The 22339-nt window shown below is 43.0% G+C and overlaps 1 protein-coding gene across 2 annotated transcripts in view; it reads left to right on the top strand.

Annotated features, from left to right (window-relative positions):
- LOC126981609 (uncharacterized) overlaps positions 1 to 16545 on the top strand; it is a 69766-nt gene extending 53221 nt beyond the window's left edge. For both annotated transcript variants that reach the window (XM_050833047.1, XM_050833048.1), the window contains exons 4-8: positions 302 to 553; positions 7694 to 7910; positions 14061 to 14249; positions 15951 to 16155; positions 16302 to 16545. In XM_050833047.1, the coding sequence (XP_050689004.1) occupies positions 302 to 553; positions 7694 to 7910; positions 14061 to 14249; positions 15951 to 16155; positions 16302 to 16388 (950 nt within the window). In that variant the 3' untranslated portion in view covers positions 16389 to 16545. The remainder of the gene's footprint in view (positions 1 to 301; positions 554 to 7693; positions 7911 to 14060; positions 14250 to 15950; positions 16156 to 16301) is intronic.
- The last annotated feature ends 5794 nt before the right edge of the window (positions 16546 to 22339 follow it).

The following is a 22339-nucleotide window of genomic DNA, read 5'->3' as shown; positions in this document are numbered from 1 at the left end:
GCCAAAGGAAACGAAAGGGAAAGGAAAGGGGATGGGGGACGTTAATACTATACCCGTGAACCTCTTCACAGGGCTGCCGCATCACTCCCAATACATCTCTCTCTCTCTCTCTCTCTCTCTCTCTCTCTGGAGAACATTTCCTTGATTTAAATCATATGTTTTTTGTTCATTCTTCTTATCCTATTGGTTTCGTTTAGTTTTGTATGAAACTAGTAATAAAATAAACTATTTTGGGGGGTCGAAGGCTTTACTCTGAAGGCGACCTGACTTGCACTAACATAGCAACATTTCTTTCCAACAGTGACTACGAAGCCGTCCGCAGCTAGACCCCAAACTACCGCAGAAAGTGATATCACCCACTCAAAAACAAGCTCTATAACAATACAAACCACCACAACGAGAACTCCTGTGACTACTAGATTTACCACCTCTAGAAGAGATATTGGTACCACCATTCCTGCCACAACACCGTTTACCATTACCAACACAAAACCTCGTGATTCGTTTTTAGCCCCTACAATACCACCTGTGGACACCAACATCGTAACGGAAGGTATGACTCTAAAACAAACCATTTTACTTTTATTTTTACAGTAACGAAAACGGCTCAAGGGCAGAAAAAAATGAAAAAAGGCCCGCAAATCACTTTTCCTATAATAAGTGTTAAGAGGAGTGGCCACAATAGAGTTCAATTTCGGGAGTAGAGGTGTTCTGATACGCTCCTCTTGAAAGAGATCAAGTCATAGGCAGGAGGAAATACATATAAAGGAAGATTGTTCTAGAGTTTACAAGCGTGAGGGATGAAAGAGTGAAGATGCTGGTTAACTCTTGCATAAGGGATTTGGACAGTATAGGGATGTTGCTTGAGTAGAAAATCGTGTGCAGCGGTACCGCTGGAGGGGGGGAGGCATGCAGTTAACAAGTTCAGAAGAGCAGTCAACGTGAAAATATCCATAGAAGACAGAAAGAGATGCAACATGGCAGCGGAATTTAAAAAATAGAAGAAGATTAAGAATAGGGAAGTTGGTGAGACGTAGAGCCTTAAACTCTACTCTGTCCAAAAGAACTGTGTGAGTGGTGCTCTCCCACACGTAAGATATATACTCCATACGGGGACGGACAAGGCCCCTGTATATGGATAGCAACTGCGGGGAAAAAGAACTGGCGGAGACGGTACAGAACGCCCAATTTCGAGGAAGCTGATTTACTGGGAGATGTGAAGCTTCCAGTTAAGATTTTGAGTTAAGGAGAGACCGAGGATGTTTAGTGTAAGGTGATAGCCGATTGTCGAAGAATAGGAGCTAGTTGTCTGGAAGATTGTGTCGAGTTGATAGGTGGAGAAATTGGGTTTTTAAGTTATTGAAGGACACCAGGTTCTCTCTGCCCCAGTCGGAAATGACAGCAAAGTCTGAGGTTAAGCGTTCTGCAGCCTCCAGTCCGGAGTCTTGTAATTCCTGTTGGGAGGGTCTTCTGCTGAAAAAAAGTTGAATAATGCAAAGTACATCGACGTAGGAATGGAGAGGACAGTTCGTTTTGGAAAGAAGATCATTGATGAATAATTGGAAGAGAGTGAGTGATAGGACAGAGCCCTACGAAACACCACTGTTGATAGGTTTAGAGGAAGAACAGTGACCGTCTACCACAGCAGAGATAGAACGGCCACAAAGGAAACTGGAGATAAAGGTATAGAGAGAGGGATAGAATCCGTAGGAGGGTAATTTAGAAAGCGAAGAGTTGTGCCAGACTATATCGAAAGCTTTGTATATGTCTAGCCCAACTGACACCCTTCTGCTTACTCTGTTAAACTGTTCTCTCCGTTGGGCTCCTCCGAGCACAACCTTATTTCTGTATCCTGTCCTGCCGCTCCTGTACACCCTCTGGACCCACCGAAGAGGCGATGCTTCTGGCATTTTGCTACCGCTCGTTGGGACACCCTGAGGATGTACTTTTCTAATTTCCCGTAGAATGATTATGTCTTCCAGGTGTGTACCCAGCGCATCATAGAGGTGACTGTCACTGGAATGGAGGCACACATTCCACGTACTTTCTCTACTCCTCATGCTAAAAAGTCTTGGTTTAATCACGCTTGTTCTCGTGCTATGAAAGATAAAGAGGCAGCTCACAAAAGGTACCAGAGCCTTCCTTTTTTTTTCTCTAGCGAAAACTAGCGAAAAACAGCGAAACATGATATCTCTGTTATTTCTTACGTAATCAAAATGACATTTTGACACATGATAGCAATGAGAACGTACATCATATTTGATAGGAGTGTTGCTATTCCAAAAGTCAGTGGTTTTGAGTTATAAGCCATTTTGTCTTTTTTTTACCTTATTAAAAAAAAATACAATTTCTATGAAGAAAATGAACCTCCGTCGTTTTGCTTAACACAGTAGTTAGATGAAGTATTGTACTACAATGCTGAGCCAGAGTTCGTAAATAGGACAAAAATTAGATTTTCTTAAAAAAAAAATTCGCGCACTATGTTTTTTCTTGACATTTTTTCAAATAAAAAATTTGGATTTTGAGTTAGAGCAAAAATCGGGCTCTACTTTTTTTTCCTTTCTTTTCTCTATTATATTAAAAAAAAACAGATTGAAAATTGGTTGATAAGTTTTTGAGATTAACTCATTTGAAGTTAAAGATTTTTGGTTTCGAGGAAAACACGTTTAAAGTTTCGTTCACTTTTACTAACAATAACAAACTTACAAAGTACCGTGGGGGTGAGGTAGGACTCTAGCACAAACTAGTGAGCTCCAGCCTGTTATGATGTACTTTCGTCAATCTCTTCTTCTTCCTTCCAGTCTGCGTTTCTTGTTACATATCCTCTGCTATTGTTTTTTTTTTTTTTCTTCTTCCCGCGCCTTGGTGTCTGGTGCCTCTTTCTCTCCTTATCTCTTCTCTCTTGTGCAGAAGTGACTCTTTTCGCAAGCTGCAGCTGCATAGCTGTTTTACCACGTTCTTGGTTTCTCTGTGCTACCTTGCTCTTCGGCATTGTGCCCAGAACTTCAATAATAACACGAGGTGTGAGAAACAGAAAAGCGATGCTCTCCCTACGGCCGGTGGTTGGTAACTGCGTCATCTATGGTCTACCAGCGGCTCGGGACGTGCTACTAGACAAAAAAATATAATTTCCGAGCGAAAACCCCATATTTCTAGCTTTTATGAAACCAAGAACATCATTACTAGTAAAAAGTGAATATTTAAATGGCCTGCGCTGGCTCAAAAAGCCCTTTTAACTCAGCGCGCGTCCTTTTAAGACGTCGCGGAAGGCATTTAAATGGTCTTCCCGAGTTACTCCTTGCCGTGATCTAAAAGAATTTAGAAAAAAAACAGAAAAGTCATATTTCAAGGTAAACTCATCTAGTTGTGTCCCATTAGGGACCTGGCTGGTGGTCGGTCCCAGCCCATCATGGCGCAGGCAAGTGTTTTAAAGCGGCGCCATCTTTTCTTGGTTCATGCTGCCCCCCAGAGCTCGTTCTTGATTCACTTGGACGGTTTCCTTTAGAGTCCGGGTTGATGGGTGATCTTCAGGACAGCATGTGGGTAGTCTTAGGCCACTCGGCGGTGACTGAAAAATCCCAGGTGGTAGCAGCGGATTCGAACCCACGTCGTCCAGTTCGCGGTGAATGTGAGGCCCGCACGCTAACCACTCAGCCATCGCCTCCCCAAATGTTGTTAAAAACTTTTGGGTTTGTATCATGATTTGATCCTTGCCATGTCAACACACCTGCTTGATTAACTCAAGCAGGTTTTTGCTATAGCTCTGATGGGGGCTCGATCACTTTTCTAACGGCTCCTTACATGACGGGATGGGAGCGAAAGGCAGAGAAGTGATAGCGGCGGGCATATGTAATTCCTGACAAACCTTATCACTCATGCTATGTACGCAATTATACTTGTAAATTTACCATTCAATCAAATATTTTATATATGATTATACACCGAAATAAATGTATTATCACACTAATGTGTGTAAAATGCTTCAATTATCAAGATTTCCATTTAGAGATGTTTGCAAAAGCTACCAACCTAACCCCTGGGAAGGAAAGGGTCGGAGTCCATATAGAGCCAAAAGAGAGAACACCGTGTAAGGGAAGGGAAGAGGAAGTGGTTGGGGAGATGTATGGTACGGCCATTTGATTCCATTCTGTCTAGTAGGGCTGTGTGTGTAGAGCCCCCCATACACACATGAGATGCATACTCCATATGAGGACAGACAAGGCCCCTGTATATGGACAGCATCTGCGCAAGGGAGAAGAACTGGTGGAAACGATACAGAACGCCCAACCTTGAGAAAGCTGATTTAGCGAGAGAAAAGATGTGAAGTTTCCAGTAAAGATTTTGAGTTGAGGATGAGTGTAGAACAGTGAATCCCAAACTTTTTACATGATGCCCCTATTGATTTATAAGAAATACTCACGCCCCCACCATTCTTTGTTTATTTATATATATATATATATATATATATATATATATATATATATATATATATATATATATATATATATATATATATATATATATATATATATATATATATATATATATATATATATATATATATATATATATATATATATATATATATATATATATATATATATATATATATATATATTGAAACTCAGTGAGGATGATTCAAACAGTGTTACTCCTTCATGTGTGTGTGTGTGTGTGTGTATGTACGTGTGTGTGTGTGTGTGTGTGTGTGTGTGTGTGTGTGTGTGTGTGTGTGTGTGTGCCCGCAAACTACAATTTTGGCAGACGGAATCACGCCCCCTGTATCCAGCTCACGCCCCCAGTTTGGAAACCACTGGTGTAGAAGAAGGTGACAGCTTGAGTATTATAGAAGAATAGGAGGTTGGTGTTTGGAAGATTGTGTCGAGTTGACAGGTGGAAATACTGAGTTTTGAGGCATTAAAGGACACCAGGCTCTTTGCTAATCGGAAATAAGAGCAGGATCTGAGGTCAAGCGTTCTGCAGCCTCTACCTGAAATCTCATATTTCCTGTGGGAGGGTCTTCTGTTAAATGATTTTGAGTAACGAAGAGCAGATTAATCAGCATAGGAATGGATAGGACAGTTTGTTATTGAAAGAGGCTCATCAGTGAACAACAGAAAGAGAGTGGGAGATAGGATGAGCCTGTGGAACACCACTGTTGATAGGTTTAGGGTAGAACAATGACCGTTTACCACAGCAGAGATAGAACTGCAGGGAGGAAACTAGAAATGAAAGTACAGTCAGAGGATAAAACCGTAAGAGGGAAGTTTACAAACCAAAGGCTTGTGCCAGACCTTGTCGAATGCTTTGGAAATGTGTAGCAAGTTTCACCAAAACGGCTAAGAATGGATAGATAAGCAAGAGTCAGTCAGGAAAGCAAGAAGATCACCAGTAGAACGCCCCTTGCGGAACCCATACTGGCGATCAGATAGAAGGTTCAAAGTGGATAGATGGTTATGAATTTTCCCGGTTTAGGATAGATTCAAAAGCTTTAGAAAGACAGGAAAGTAAAGCTATAGGACGGTAGTTAGAGAGATTGGGATAGTCACCTTCTTGGGCACTGGCTGTATGTAGGCGTACTTCCAGCAGGAAGGAAAGGTAGATGTTGACAGGAAGAGGCGAAAGAGTTTGACCAAGAAGGGTGTCAGCACAGAAGCCCAATTTTTTAGGACAATAGGATGCATTCCATCAGGCTCATAAGCATGCTGAGGGTTGAGGCCAGAGAGGGCATATAAAACATCATTCTTAAGAATCTTAATACAGGCATAAAGGAGTCAGAGGAGGGAGGAGAAGGAGGAATATGCCCAGAATCATCCAGAGTGAAGTTTTACAGAAAGTCGGAGAAAAGAGTTAAGCCTTAAAGATAGATGAGACGGCGGTGCTGCCGTCAGGATTAAGGAGAGGAAGAAAAGATGAAAAGTGGAACTGGAGGAGATATTTTCGGCTGGGTGCCAGAAGTCTTTGGAACTGGAAGAATTAGAGAAAAAGCAAGGTTACGGCACTTTCCATTTATGAAAAGGTTTTGTGAGTCGGTGAATAGATTTGGTACGATTCCGGCGGAAATACAAAGATCATGATTAGATGGAATGCGAAGGCTCTGGTATGTTTTGTGAGCTACCTCTCTATCTTTAATAGTACGAGAACAAGTGTGATTGAACTAAGGCTTTTCAGCATGAGGAGTAGAGGAAGTACGTGGAATGTGTGCCTCCTTCCCAGAGACAATCACCTATCAACTCGACACAATCTTCCAAACACCTATCTCCTATTCATCGATAACAGTCAGCTGACACCTTCTTCAACACTAAATATCCTTGGTCTATCCTAAATCCTAAATTTCAACTGGAAACTTCACATCTCTCACTAAATCAGCTTCCTCGAGGTTGGGTGTTCTGTATCGTCTCCGCCAGTTCTTCTCCAACGCACAGATGCTTTCCATTTATAGGGGCCTTTTCCGCCCTCTAATGGAGTATGCATCTCACACGTGGGGGCTTCCTCACACAGCTCTCCTGGACAGAGTGGAGTCTAAGGCTCTTCGTTCATCAGCTCTCCTCCTCTTACTGATAGTCTTCTACCTCTTAAATTCCGTCGCCATGTTGCCTCTCTATCTTCTATCGATATTTCCACGCTGACTGCTCTTCTGAACTTGATAACTGCATGCCTCCCCCCTCCCGCGGTCCCGCTGCACTCGACTGTCCACTCTAGCCCATCCCTATACTGTCCAAACCCCTTATGCAAGAGTTAACCAGCATCTTCACTTTTCATTCCTTACTGGTAAAATCTGGAACTGCCTTCCTTCGTCTGTATTTCCTCCTGCCTCTATGACTTGTCCTCTTTCAAGAAGAGTGTATCAAGACACCTCTCCATCCGAAATTGACCTCTCTTTGGCTCCTCTTATCTATATATATATATCTATATATATACATATATATATATATATATCTATATATATACATATATATATATATATCTATATATATCCATATATATATATATATATATATATATATATATATATATATATATATATATATATATGTAATCATTCCACGGGAAATCGGAAAAGTACATCCTACCGAGCGGAAGCAAAATGCCAGAAACATCGCCTCTTCGATGGGGCTAGAGGCTGTACAGGAGCTAAAGGTGTGTGTGTGTGTGTGTGTGTGTTTGAGTGTGTGTGTAATTCACCTCTTGGTCTGCTGCGGGTCTCTCTCGACACAGCCAGCCGTTCCCCTACGGAAGAGCACAGAGCTCATAGTACTGAACTTTGGGGAGGACTGAGACCACTCACACACAACACACCGCGACAACGAGGTCACAGCTCCTTGCCTTTCATCGCGTACCTACTTACTGCTAGGTGAATAGGGGCTACACGTGAAAGAAGATACACCCAACTTATTTTCACCCGGCCGGGGAATCGAACCCCGGTATTTCTGGTTGTGAGGCAGACGCTCTATCCACTGAGCTACCTTGGCCGTGTGTGTGTGTGTGTGTGTGTGTAAGACATTCTAACCTACCTAGCAATGATTTTCATAAAACCTGATGAAAATTTACCTTTTTTTAATGAAATAGACATGTATAGTCATTTTGCATTTGATATGAAACCTTTCTGCACTCATTTTAATTCAACTTCGATAACAGTCATATTCACATTGACATAAACTGAATACTATGTCCTCTGCTGTATCCCTTTCAGCTGTAATGAAGACGCAAGACTCCCAAGGAAAGCAGCTGCAACCCACTCCAACATTTATCGAATCGGATGGGGATGATTCCAGTACGTTGCCCGCTTACACCTTCGGTTATACCACACCCACTCACGGCCACACTGAGTCGGGTCTTCCCGACGGTTCTAAGAAAGGAGAGTATTACTGGGATGGTCCTGATGGCTGGAGGAGAATTGTGACCTACGAGTAAGTCTAACTCCTTAGTCTTACCATTATTTGGCTGCCCTATAATAAATCATCTAGTCAGTACTTACAAAGTAGTCTTACATCTCCCTTTATATCAATATTTTCCCTATTATATCCTTTTTCCGATATCATTACTCAAAACGATGTTAGATCTGAATATTGACAAAGAAATTATACTCTCTTTACGGATATATTACCCCCAATTTACTTATGACAAACAGACAGACTTTTATTTATACTTTACTAATAAATATTTTTTTGAGTTTCCGAGTGTTGATTTTAAACTTCTTAAAACGAAAGCGTAAGGACTTTCAGATTTTATTTGAGATTATTATGTTCAAAGGTGGATATATCGTTAGCAATTAGTGAATAATTGAGATGATGTAGCTACTGCTAACAATGACACAGTTAGTGCAGATAGAGAAAAAAGAAACGCAGTAATAATATCCATCGAGAACCAACACCAGAACCAGGTCCATTTTTATTTACTGAAACCTACATATTGATTTTTTTTTTTCTTATTTTACTAGTGTTTGCAATTTTTTTTATTTCTACTATCGTTTACGTTTAGCTTTTTTCCTACCGAACTCAATAAACATTACTCGTTTTTACGGAATAGCTGGTCCATCAAATCCTGTTAGTAACCTCTTTGAAAATTATATTTGTAGTAAACGTCAACATCTGCTTGTTAACTCATTATGTATTTATAATATCATCCCATTTTACTTCCTCTTATTATATTATCACTTTGGACTGTTTACCTTGATGTTACTTTATACCCACCTTTTCACTCTGAAGAACTAACTAACTGGGAGCATACACCCCTGGGCACGTCGATTCAATTGCAGCTTCCATTCCCTACAGTCACCCTGATAAAACTCCACGCAGCTGCCCTATTCATCCGTTCTCTTGGTTTCTCCACTCAAAGTTCTTATACAAAACAACCCTTTGAGCAGGATCGACGTTCGGGTAGCGTGCCACGTGCCCATATACCCGGAGTTGAAGTTCACGGATTATAAGCTGGTAACGGGCCTCAATTCAGTTTCACGGGAAGTCGCTGGTTTGAAATGAAGCCATTCCAGCGATATCCCATGATCCTGCGATGGTACTTAGTACCAAGGACATCGACAAGCCTCCAGGTTTCTAATCAGTGTCCATGTTTTACAGTCATACAGTAAGATAGAGTTCAAGTGACGTAAAGATTCGAATCTTTGTCCGCCTACATTTATCGACAATGCCATATTCTCTTGTTAAGCGAGTCCATAACACCGTGAAACTGGCCAATCCGTCAAATGCCTTCCTGATAAGACCCACCATTGTTATGTATTACACTATTTTTTTTTTTACGTCGCGGCCTATTGTGCCGGTAGGCTTCTTCCCGGTGGATCCTGATGGTCGGCCCAAGGCTTCCTCCCGGTGGGGCCTGATGGTCGGCCCAGCCCGTTATGGCACAGGCGAGTGTTTATAGTGTCGTCATCTTGCATTGGCTCATGCTGCCCTCCCGGAGCTCATCTTTAATCCTAGAATCTAGAGTCCGGGTTGATAGGTGGTCTTCTGGACAGCATGTGGGTAGTTTTAAGCCACTCGGCGGCGGCTGAAAAATCCCAGCTTGGTGGCACCGGGCGGGGATTGAAGTCGCGTCCTCCTGAACGCGGCGCCGTCACTCTGTCGACTCAGCCACCACCCCCGCCTATAAAGGTATCTGAAACTTCCGGTGACCTTGACATCCTCACCACATGCATGGAGAGACTGAACTGTGTCATCCAGCAAGCCTCCAAACGATTTGACCTTGCTTGTGACATAACACACCTTCAGTCTCAGTAGCTGCGCCTCCTCAGGCAGCACATCGAGAACCAACGCCAGAACCTTCAGCGATTCCGCAAGAAGTACAGCATCATCGGTAAACACAAGGTCAATGACCTTGATGTCGCCAACAGATGTTCTACAACGACTTTGATCAACAACTTTGCCAATTATTCAGTCCATGCAAGTGTTGAAAATTCATGGAGCAAGGACACACTCAGTCCCAGAATAAAGGCCACTCATCAGGTCAGTAATCCTTGACAGGATCCCACGGATATGCACAGTGTCCCAGAGTACCTCATGATGCACTGAGTCAAAAGCCTTATTGAGATCGATATAGGCTGCGAGCATCCCCTTCAGATACTCACGTCGGCGTTCCATGAGGACACGAGGTCCTTGCATCCGAACAATTGCTTACGTCCTGGACGTGAAACTGGACTACTCAGGTCTCTTAAACTTAGTAGATGAGATCGAATTCGCATCAGCAGCAGATGAGCGAGCACCTTGCCTGAAACAATGAGTGGAAAAATACCACACTAATTGTTGCAGCCCTTTCCATCCCCTTTCCCTTTCCAAATTAGGACAACCAACCGCCTTCTCCAGTCAAGGGGGCACAGGACTGCCACACGGCAGACAGCACCGCATGCAACCTACGGATCATGGCTTCTCCACCAGTTTTCACCATCACTACGCTGATACCGCAGATCCCAGCTGGCGTTCCACCCTTCAGCTTCCTCACAGCTTCTCTCACCTCCGCAGGAAAGAAAGGAGTTTCGTGTATTGGTGGATCAGCAGCCGCCATCCACAACCCAGCCAGAGGAAGCTGTTAGTTTTGGGGCCCTGCCGTGTACAGCTGCCCAAAGTACTCGGCCCAATGAGCCCGGTACCCATCCACATCTGATACTATATGCCCATCAGCCGTTAGGATTAGTAATCGTTTGATATGTGAATTTGGATCGGAACTTCGTCAGAGCTCGAAAGGCAGGTCGTTGGCATATGAACAACTCTCGACATTCTCAACGAAACCTCTGCCGTACCTCTTCTTATCCCTCCTCAGAAGGGTTCTAGTCCTTCGTGGCAGAGTGTTGTATCTCTCTGAGTCCCCAGCCAACCTGACAGCACGACACTACTCTATATTCTCCAGTGTCTCCCTCGAGACAACGCCGGTCCTAGACCTCGGACGCTCTTCAGTGCACTCCTCGGCAGCTTTGAAAGTTTCACGTTTAAAGGTATCCCACAACTTTCCAGTGTCCTACATAGTACCAAACGCTTAAAACCGATTTAAGATTGCTTCTTTATACTTCTGAGCACATATTTTATCCCTCAGTTTCTCAAGATGGAACCACGAAGTGTTGCGTCTTGAAAGTTTCTGGGACCTGTTGCGTATCCTCAGTTTTGCAAGGACAAGTCTGTGGTTGGTCGCTAAGAACTCAGCATTCTGGAAACCCTTAGATTTCTAGATATTCGTCCGACGAACACGAACAAGTCTGTGGTCGATCTCCTTTGTCATTTCGCCAGCATCGCTATGCCAAGTCCAGCGGAGAGACTCGCGTCTCTGGAACCAAGAACCAACATTCTTCAGCCTTGTGGGCTTTACAAAGTTCAGAAGGAGTGTTTGGCAGATAGTATCACAGATGAATACCGGACTCGTTGGGCAGAGTACTTTGGGGAGTTATGCACAGCAGAGCCCCTGAGCGACTGCACCCTCTGGTTGGTTGAAGATGGCGGCTGCTGATCCACTAATAGACGGAACTACATGCACCCTCTCTTGCGGAGCTGAGAGAATTTGTGAGGAAGATGAAGGATGGAAAGGCACTTGGATTTTGTAATATCAGTGCGGAGATGTTGAAACCTGGATGTGAAGCATGCGATGACGTCTGCCGTGTGACATTCCGGTGCTATTCCTCTTGACTGGAAAAGGGGATAGCTATTGCTATATGGAAAGAGAAAGCAGACCAACAGGACTGCAACAATTACCGTGGTGTTACGCTACTCAGTGTGCCAGACAAAGTGATCGCTCATCTGCTGCGTATTTGATTGCATCTGCTAAAGTTTTAGAGACGTGAGGAAATCGGTTTCACTTTGGTCAAGTTAACCTCCGGATCCTAGCAGTTCGCGTTCTTGTGGAACGTCGACGTGAGTTTCGGCAGGGGCTGCTCGCAGCCTAAGTCGATCTCAAGAAGGCTTTTGACTCAGTGCACCGTGAGGCACTCTGAGACATTCTGTGGGTCCGTGAGATTTCTACACTGATTATTGACTTGCTGACCGGCCTTTACTCTGGCATTGAGAATGCTGTGATATGTGGGAGAGAGGTTTCCGGTTTTTTCCCTGTTAATTTAGGAGTGAGGCAGAGGTATGTCCTTGCTCCATAACGTTTCAGCACTACATGAACTGGGTATTAGGCAAAGTTGTTGATTAATGTCGTTACAGAGCATATGTTGGCTGATGATACTGTACTTCTTGTGGATTCGCTGAAGGTTCTTGTGTTGGCTCTCGGAGTGCTGCATAAGGAGCAAAGCCTCTTGGATTGAAGGTCTCCTTGGGTCAAAACCAAGGTCCAGTCGTTTAGAGGTTTCCTGGATGACACAGTTCAGTCTCTTAATGCGTGTGGTGAGGATATATAGGTCACCAAAAGTTTCACATGCCTTGGTAACGTAGTGCAAAATAATGGTGAGTCTTCCCAGGAAGTCACTCGATGAATTGGCCTGGCCTAAGGTGTTATGGACTCGCTGAGCACAAGTATATGGCATTTTCAATACCTATGCAGGTGGACAATATTTAAGTCTCTTATGCTCCCCATCTTACTGTATAGCTGTGAAACATGGACGATGAATATTGACTTAGAGAGGCATGCCGATGTCTTTGCTACCAAGTGCTTCGCAAGATCAGGAGGTATCGATGGAACGGCTTCACATCAAACCAGTGACTACTTGATGATCCTAAATCCAGGCCTGTTACCAACTTAGTCGGTGGACGCCAATTCTGGGTATATGGGCTTGTAAAACGCGTCTCGGACATCGATCTTTCACGAAACATATCTGAGTGAAGGAGACCAAAGGGACGCCCAGGTAACTCATGGATGGAGCAAGTCGATCGATGCTACCAGAATTTTTTTATACTCACACTTATATATCAAGTTAAGAAAAATACCTGATATAATTCATTGTATGGAAATTAATATTGGCTGCCAACGTTTAACCCCACCTCAGAGGCTGATTGAACCAGGTATTTTTACCATGAGGAGGAGAGAAAGTACGTGCAATGTATGCTACCATTCCAAAGACATTCGCTTCAGTAACCCACAGGGCACACACAGAAGGGTCTCTCTCCTGGAAACAGTAATCATTCCACGGGTATGTAATCATTCCATGGGATATGATAACTGCTTGAAAGCTTGTTCGATGGAACCGGCGGATTTGGAAGCGGCGGGTGAGTGAAGCGACGTCCCCACGCCTGTATGCTCCCCATTAGATAGTGTGGTAATGGTTAGCGAATTAACGAAACCGGGCCCAACACTGCATATGACAGTCTTACCTAGTGAATCTCAAAAACTCAGGAGAGTGATCGAGGAACTTTAAAGTGATTCTGTACGTAGGCACAAAAATAGATATAAAGAAAACAATTATAATGCTTAATAAACATCTGGCAAAACAACAACTAATGATCGAGAACGAAACACTTGACAATTAGTCCAAACCCAACCGACGAAAAAAAAACAGATAATATTAATGGAATGGGCGGCGTTACTTGCCACTCACACTAAAAATGGTGTACAATCAATACATCCTGCAAGTAACAACATCCAGTTCAGAAACTTGCCGTCACACCAAAAATTTAAAGGAAAAGCTGAAAATCTAATAAAGAGAGATTAAGAGAAATTTTGGGTATAAAATGGAGAGACGGGAACCGGGAATCCTTTATTAGGGAAAGAACTCTAATGACGATTAAAAGTAAGAAATGGAATTAGGCAGATCAAATAACTCATAGACGAACTAGAAAGGATGACAGATGGACAGTCAAACTATAAGAGTGACGACCCAAGGTTTGTAGAAGTTAGTAGGAATAGAGAACTAGGAGTAGACATGAAGTAAGAACATTTGCCGGAGTAAGATGGAGTACATCAACATCAAACAGAAAGGTGAGAAAGTTGGAAAAGGCCTTTCTTCTGTACTGGACCAGTAATGGCTGAACATGATGACGGTGACCGGTAGAGAAGTTAAAAGAAGGGAAGGCAGGTGACGGAATTAGAAAATAAATATTGACTGATGCAAGACTTTTTCTCTGTGATGATAAACATTTCCCTATCAGACCATCAACTTATATTTCTATCAAATCATTTCCCGGCAGAGCCAATGAGAGAGGATTCTTCCCAAGGATGCGACAAGTTAGGATCCCCACAACAACCACCACCACCGTCCCACCGCCAACCACCACATCCACAATCAATTCTCCGCCTGAGGCCTTGGCGAAAGAACTTCTGGGTAACCTGCCACCGCAGGCGGGTGGATGCCCATACTACTTTTACTATAACACCAGGTAAGAAACACAGTAGGTCTTAATTGTTGATTGTGAGCTTAGCTATTTTATTTGGGTTCGTCATATATATATATATATATATATATATATATATATATATATATATATATATATATATATATATATATATATATATATATATATATATATATATATATATATATATATATATATATATATATATATATATATATATATATATATATATATATATATATATATATATATATATATATATATATATATATATATATATATATATATATATATATATATATATATATATATATATATATATATATATATATATATATATATATATATATATATATATATATATATATATATATATATACACGTTCCACCTACGCCAGTAAGCATTCTTGATGGGGCACAGTGGTTGGCTTGAGCCTGTTACGGTGCAGGCATGTGTTTATAGTGGCGCCACTTTGGATGGCTCATGCTATTATCCTCGGAGCTTATTTTCGATCCCCTTTTAGAGAGAGAACTAGAGTCCAGCTTGATAGATGGTCTTCAGGACAACATGTAGGTAATCTTTGACCACCCGGCGGTTACTGAAAATCCCATCTTGTGGCAGCGGGCATGACGCAAACCTGTGTCCTCTTGACGTATATATATATATATATATATATATATATATATATATATATATATATATATATATATATATATATATATATATATATATATATATATACACACACACACACACACACACACACACATGTAATGGGGAGGCCGTGAATCCATAACCCTACTGAGGATTCAGATATCATTCTGAGGATTTTTAATAGTAGGCATAGTAAGGTCAAAGAATGGATAAGTATGAGGAATATGTAGTAGTATTTTTTGTAGCAGTAGTAGTATTTTTTAGTAGTGGTAGTAGTAGTAGTAGTAGTAGTAGTAGTTGTAGTAGTAGTAGTTTTATAGTCGTAGCTGTTAGAAATGTAGTTGCCGTTTAAGAATTTGTTGCCATCGGGACATCGTCTTAGGACACTACGTTTTTAGGATTTCGTTGTGTTGCCCTAAAACTGCCAAATTAATAGCTTAGGTGGAAGCGTCTCCGTTACTAGAGAGTGACGAGTCTGAGCCCTCTATCGGTTACCGAGAAAAATTATATGGAAAACTGCTATTAGGTAATATACTGATTAATGCCCTTTTTAAGTATCGGTATAACATTGGCTTATATTCTATTATATATCACACAGGTTACCTCTAATTTTACGGCAGTTTAGAACAAACACTACACGTTGTTGTGTACGAAATAAGGGTATATTAGCAAGAAGCCTCGTCCCCGAAACTGATTTCCCTCATGTTTTCGTAAACACTTCGGGTCTCCTTTCTGCGAAGCTAGCTAGTCATGAACGTATGCACATTTTTTTTCTTCATCACTAATCTCAATATATCAAACAAAACTTTCATAATTCGTTACAGTTCCTTTAGTCTAGGTAATTGATAAGCGTTATGACTGGTATGTTGCTTGCACTCTGTCAGACTGTGAGGACACAGTAAACTGACTTTCTTGTATAATAGCTTGTCGTTGGATGTCGTAGCGCGTCAAATTTAGCCTAGTATGACGCTGCTATAGTTAACGGTATCTTCATTTATCACACTTAATGAATACGACTATACGAGTACCTTCCTTTGCTGATAAACGTTTTTTTTTTTTTTATATACTAGGATAAATTACCACTGGGAGAGATGCTTCGAGAACTTCACCAAGACCGGAGAGTTTGGGCAGTTGGGTCCTGATGGCTATGCCCACAAGACTGAATATGTCGCAGATATCACTGGCTTTCACCCACGCCTCACCAAGACACCACTTACCACGGGTCAAGAAAATGTAGTAGCTGAGTACACGGAAGGGGCTTTTATCGTCCCAAAGGTAATTGCCAACATTTTACAAACCTAAAGCAGATTTCAAGATAGTGATCTCCCACTTTTATAATCCCCCAGAATGACACATTTTATCTGGGTATTACTAAATTCATACACATATTATATGTTTTTTCTCCTTCCTTTTCCTTGCAGCCTGACGAAGAGCGAAGGGAAACCGAAAAACGCATCCTGGCTTGGCTGGCGGACAACAGAAACAGAATAGAAGAGCCCCTACGATAAACCACGCGTCAAGCACTGCACGTGCCTTAAATTTCTAAAATAACTTCACAGCAACGTATAGTTTCGTCATAATAAACTACCCCGAACTTGTTTCCCTTTTAAAAAACAATAATTCTTATGAAATATCAATTGTTTAATAATAAGGAGTGCTAATCTGTTTCATATTTTTTTTTTTTCCTACTGTCATAATGGTCAATCACTGTCGATGAGGCGTAAACAGAGAGCTACATACTAGACTAGAGGGTGCGATCTAGACTTACAGATGTCACCACCAAAAATGGGTCTGCGCCTCGGCGGCCAAATCATACTCTACCCACTTAGAAAAATCAAAGACATCACAGCTTCACCTCTACCCAATTTGTTGACATTTCTATTTGATTTTAAGAAGACTTTTCATCGAGATTTTCTCAGCAGCGTTAGCAAGTGATACTTTTGTTAATAAAAATGTAGTTGATCAGCCTCGTTGTTTTGTTTATTGGTAAACGAGAGAAAATAAATGACCGTTGCAAGATTCTCTCATTAAAAAAAAAAAATTGCAAGAAAGTTTTGCAAAATCAAATAGAATTGGACTGTTAAAAAAATTATATTACAATATTTGTTGGTGCATCAGTCTGGCCTTCAACGAAATTTATCATAAACAATAGGGCGTCAAACAACTAGACAACCACCGCCCCCACCAACACTAGGATTGCCAGGTGTTTGTGTCTTCGTAAGGTTACAAACTTCCGCTTCCAGAATGTTATACTCCACCCTCAGCTGACTGATGATTGTTGTGTGGGGTGAATCAAGCCCTTGGATGGACGCCTACCGCTACCAGGAAGGTTAGCAGGTCAAAGGTGATGACGCTTAAGGGCAGGGTTAAGGGCGGAGAGTAACAGTGAAACCGGAAGCAATTGTGCCCCACGGGGATCACACAATGGATGCTACGCTTTCTGTCCAGTTGCTTGACGCCCTAATGTTTTTGATAAATTTCGTCAGAGGTAAGATTGATGCATTGATTGATAAACAGATTTTTTTATAAAGTCCAGTTCCTCTTGATTTGCAGGACTTTCATGCATGAAAGACTTTTTTTATGAGAGACCCTTGCATTGGTCATTTATTTTCTTTCGTCTATCAATAAATAAAAGAACGAGAATGATCAACTTCATTTTCATTAACAAAAGTATCACTTATTGCATTGAAGTGTAATTGTTAACAAGTTTTTCGCTATTATTTAGAAATCAAATATTTTCTCATATCTACTGCATAGAGACATTTGACTTACTAGTAGTATTTAACAAACGGGGAATGCAAGAAACAGGAAATTAAGATATGTATTTTTCCCATTTAATTAAACAATCCTCATATGGTGCTCTTTTAAAGTTCCATATAGGCGTGCTAACCGGGGGAATGTTGAGTGCAAAATTTTCAACACTACCTTCCACCACTACTATGTGATTGTGAGAGCATGACACCATGCCGGACTTGTTTGACTTCTCTTTTCTTGCAGGACGGAAATATTTACCCAGGAGGCCGCACTGATGCATTCCTATTAACCATGGGATGGAGAGTTGTAGGATATATTGATGAACGCTCTCACTTTACCAACAATATTCATTATAACGCCATGAATAATGTACAACACTCAGATTTCTTAGTGTAAACATGATAGTGACCATTGCAAATCTGATATTTTGCTAGTTTGGTACAGAAAACTGTCAAATAAGTTCGCTGGACCCCAGTAAGCCGCAGGTTTGACTTTAGCAGATGTTCCAGGAGGGTCACCAGATGGCAGGTCGAGCTCAGTGCAGGACCCAATTAGACCCAATTAGAGATGGGGGTTCTGGCCCTTGAAAAATGCCACATTATCTGGAAAGCATAATTTGGTACAGAAAAGTGGGTCTACTATAAAAAAATTGCTTATCCCAGTGTAATTCAAAACAAAGTATGAATATTGGAAAACATTATTCTTCAATAATCTTTGACACAGATGCGGTATTATGATAAATGAAATTATGAAACTTCGGTTGCACAGTAGTCTGAATCTACGACCTGTTGTTCGTTCTTTTTGGTCTACAAAACTTCTGTACTATCAATTTTAGGCACTTGATACACTAAAAGCAATTAATAAATCACGAACACATACTTTACTTGCTCGTTATGTATTTATACCTTGAAATAGATTTATACATCTTGGCATTCCAAAACAATAACAAACCTTCTTCTTCTTCTCTTTGACCTGTATCGTTTTTCATCGGCTCATCACCATCCACTTCTTTTGGTACTAACTCCCTCTCTGACTCTCGTAGTTGCTACATTCTAACAATTAGGTGTTCCAATGTTTCTTTCTCCCCAGTGTCCTAGACAGCTACAGCCCTTTGGTAAGTTGATAAGTCTTGGATAAGAGTGAGTTCGGACCCTCAGCGGCTCCTTTCGGTACTGTGCCGGGTTTCGGCCTTTTAAATATCTCTTTATCACGAGCTCTACTGACTAGATTATGTTTGGTACTTTCCAGATTAAACATTAACTTCGTGGAATCTATTAGAAAAATGGTTCAAGCTTATACATGCGGCAGGAGATTAGAAAAATGCGAGAAGGGTGTAAGCTTAGATGCGAGTATTTAGCTTTTTTTATAGTAATAACTGAATGGTAGAGTGTTTCTCACCACTTCACCTGAAAATGTTAGCATAAACACTCGGGATCAATGTCTTATAGGCTGGCAATATGCACAGGGTATCATGATTTATCACGTGAAGAGATTTTAAAAGTGTGCGAGTCCTCATAGCTTCAACAGGAGTTGACTCAGTTTTAGTTGGGAAGTAGTTAGCGATCACTGGCAATTTTGGGGGACAGAAACTCCTCTAATTGTGAAAGAATAAATCAAGCTTCAGGCCCAAAGACATAGTGCAGTGTGGTGACACTTGACAAGGATGAATATGTCTCATTATTTTAATGATCGACCCACCAGGAAATGTTCCAGGTTTTCTCCCGTAATAAAACGCCTATGCGGAAGTTGGTTCTTGTTTTTGACTCACCAACTTCTTTCCTGTTCTTGAACGTGGAGCAAATGTGAAAAGCGAAGGATTTTCGTCGGAACGAGATCAAATGGTAAAATTCGGATCATTGAGAGAGGGGTATTGGGTAAGTGGAGCTTCTTTCCGCCGGCCAATCACAGGGCTGGAGATTCCAGGATCACGGCTGCACGTGGATCAAGCCGCCAGGCGCACCCATCCCAGCAGCACATCGCGCCCCTCATGGAACGCCAACGTGAGTTTCGACAGAGGCTGCTCGCAGTCTCTGTCGATCCTTCAAGAAGCTGCCTTTTGATTCAGTGCATCGTGAGGCACTCCAGGGATGCAATCTGCTGATCCATGGATTTCTGCAAAGATCATTGACCTGATGACTTACATTTTACCTGGGATAGAGAGAGGCTGCGAAGTGTGGGGATAAGGCAGTTATCGGCTTTTTTCCCTTCAAAATTAGAAGGCAGGTGAGGAGTGCGTCCTGTTCCATAACATTTCAATTTTACATGGACTGGGTATGCTATTAGGGCAAAGTTACTGATCAAAGTCGTTGCGAGCATCTGTTGGCAAAAGCAATCTAGGCCACTGATTTTTGTTTTTGCATGATGATGCCGGTAACTTCTCGCGGAATCGATGGAGGTCCCTTAATCTTAGGATAGGGCACAAGTCGAAATGTTAAGAAGTAATAAAAGAATGTTGAAAACGCTGCCAGGTTAATGAAAGTTCTCTCTTCTCTCTTCAGAGACATGCATTACACATAAAATTTCAGCCATGTATATTTTACACATACATATAGTGGTGTGTATGGCTCACATCACTGAGGTTCCGAACTGCCGTTCACCAGGCTCGAGCTCTCACCACCGAGGTCTCGGCACACCGCCACGGAGCCTCGAGCACACGAGTCAGCCCACGCAGCGATATCCCACTGAGCAGCGCCGGTTGGAGCGGAATCCACCCTCACCGCCAAAGCACGTCCACCATCTCCCTTGTACACTTTGTCTCAGTAAACTTGTACCGCTCCTATACGCTTTTCTATCGAAATCGCTACAGTGGTGACCCCGGAGTATCCAAAACGGCCCTTTTGGATGTCAACATGCCTGCAGACGACAGCAAGGAGTAAACAGAATGCAGTTTCACTCTGGTCGCCCAACCTTCTGATTCGGCACAGTTCTCATCGTGTGGCTGGAAGAACAACCTGAAGCTAAGGCCACATACGCCAGATCATCACCGCCGACGCCACCTGCCAAGTACTATTACGTGGTCGGCGCGCTGACTCAGGGGGCGCGCCAGCTGGGCACATCATCGATTACCTCCGTCAGCCAACCCATTGACAACAAGTACGAGGGGATCATAGGGTCAAAAAACAAGAAAATCTATGAGCATTTTATTACGGACAGCGCCACTCTGGCATACATCCTCGCGAGTACATTACTTATGCGTGCAGTATGTGTCGGGCAAAAAGCAATAAGTTGTCGCAGATGCGCTTTTCGCGTACCGCCATCAATACTATCCACGCTTTGGCGCCAGGTCTCGACTACACAGCACTGGCTGCGGCCCAGGAAAAAGACAAAGAAATGCTCGCATATCGCAACCGCCATCATTCTGACTTGGTACCGAGGATGCCGCCATTCGGACCAGCAAACACCACACTTCTCGCGACGTCTCTGGCGGGACAGCCCAGACCCATCATCCCCTGCCGTCTGGCGCCGCCGAGTTTTCTATTGATAGTGCAGCCAACCTGCTCACCCTTTCCAATCCGGGCAACAAAAGCGCTGATGGCAACCAGTTCCATGGTGGCATGCATGCGCGGTGAATTGGGTGTCTTGCATCCAAACTTGTCAAACCCTTTTTCAAAGATCCAGGCGACACACCCAAAGCACCGGCCACAGGAGCTTCGCACCGCCAGGACCGACGCTTAGATCATATCCACGTGGACATCGGCCCTTTCCGCAATCCAGAGTGGAGCGGTCACCTTTTCACTATCGTGACCGATTCACAAGATGGCCGGAAGCGATCCCACCTCGATACGTCAACCGCCACTCAGTGCGGTGTTCATCGTCCACTGGGTCGCCTGCTTCGAAAGTGCCAGCCGATCTTCAGACAGAGGTCTGCCAGTTCACCCTGCACCGTGGTCGGCACAACCAGCTACTTGCAAGCCACACCACACGACCGCGCTTTCACCGCACGTGAAAACGGCTCGCTGGCACGGCCAGGCCCAGACCGAATGGGCGAACTGCCGTGGTGCCAGTAATGCATCGGCTCTGGGGCGACCTGACAACCTCCTCGGCCGAATTGGTATACGGCGCTCCACCGACAGCGTTCCGGTGATTTATTCCAGCGAGCGAGGACAGAATCTCCTCCGTCCGTCTTTATACGCTCCCCGTAGAGGTCATGCCATCTGTCCTCGTCTCGACATTGCCTCGTCCAGGTATGTCCGACTTAATCTACCCAACAGTCATTGGTGTTTTCTCCGCAGAGATTCCTTCGCATACACTCCAAAAGCTTTGCGAGGACCCTTTATCCTACACAGACAGTACCCCTACATTATCATTGATTGATGGCATGACGTAGACTGTCTCGATGGATCATCTAAAACTGGCACACCTGGATGTCGTGACAAGCCGGTGCAGGTGGGTACAACTCACAGCAGAGGGCGTCTGCCATCACGATCGGCCCCGTCCTTACCTCCCAAACTTCAACCAAAGACAGGATCAGGACGCCTTCCCCGACAGCCAACCGCCTTCAGCACTCCGGATCTGGGGGACTGCGTGGTACCTCACATCACTGAGGTCTGAACTGTCACTCACTCAACCCTCGAGCTCACTCACTGAGGTCTCGGTACACCGCCGCTGGAAAGTTCGAGCACGTGGTCAGCCCACGCAAGGAGGACCTGTTGAGTGCAACGCGGCTGGAGCAGAACCACCACCGCCAGCACGTCCACATCATCTC

Source organism: Eriocheir sinensis, chromosome 48 (genome assembly GCF_024679095.1).
Source record: "Eriocheir sinensis breed Jianghai 21 chromosome 48, ASM2467909v1, whole genome shotgun sequence".
Taxonomy (NCBI): domain Eukaryota; kingdom Metazoa; phylum Arthropoda; class Malacostraca; order Decapoda; family Varunidae; genus Eriocheir; species Eriocheir sinensis.
The sequence above is the reverse complement of the archived record's forward strand: the minus strand, read 5'-3'. Positions and strand labels throughout refer to the sequence as shown.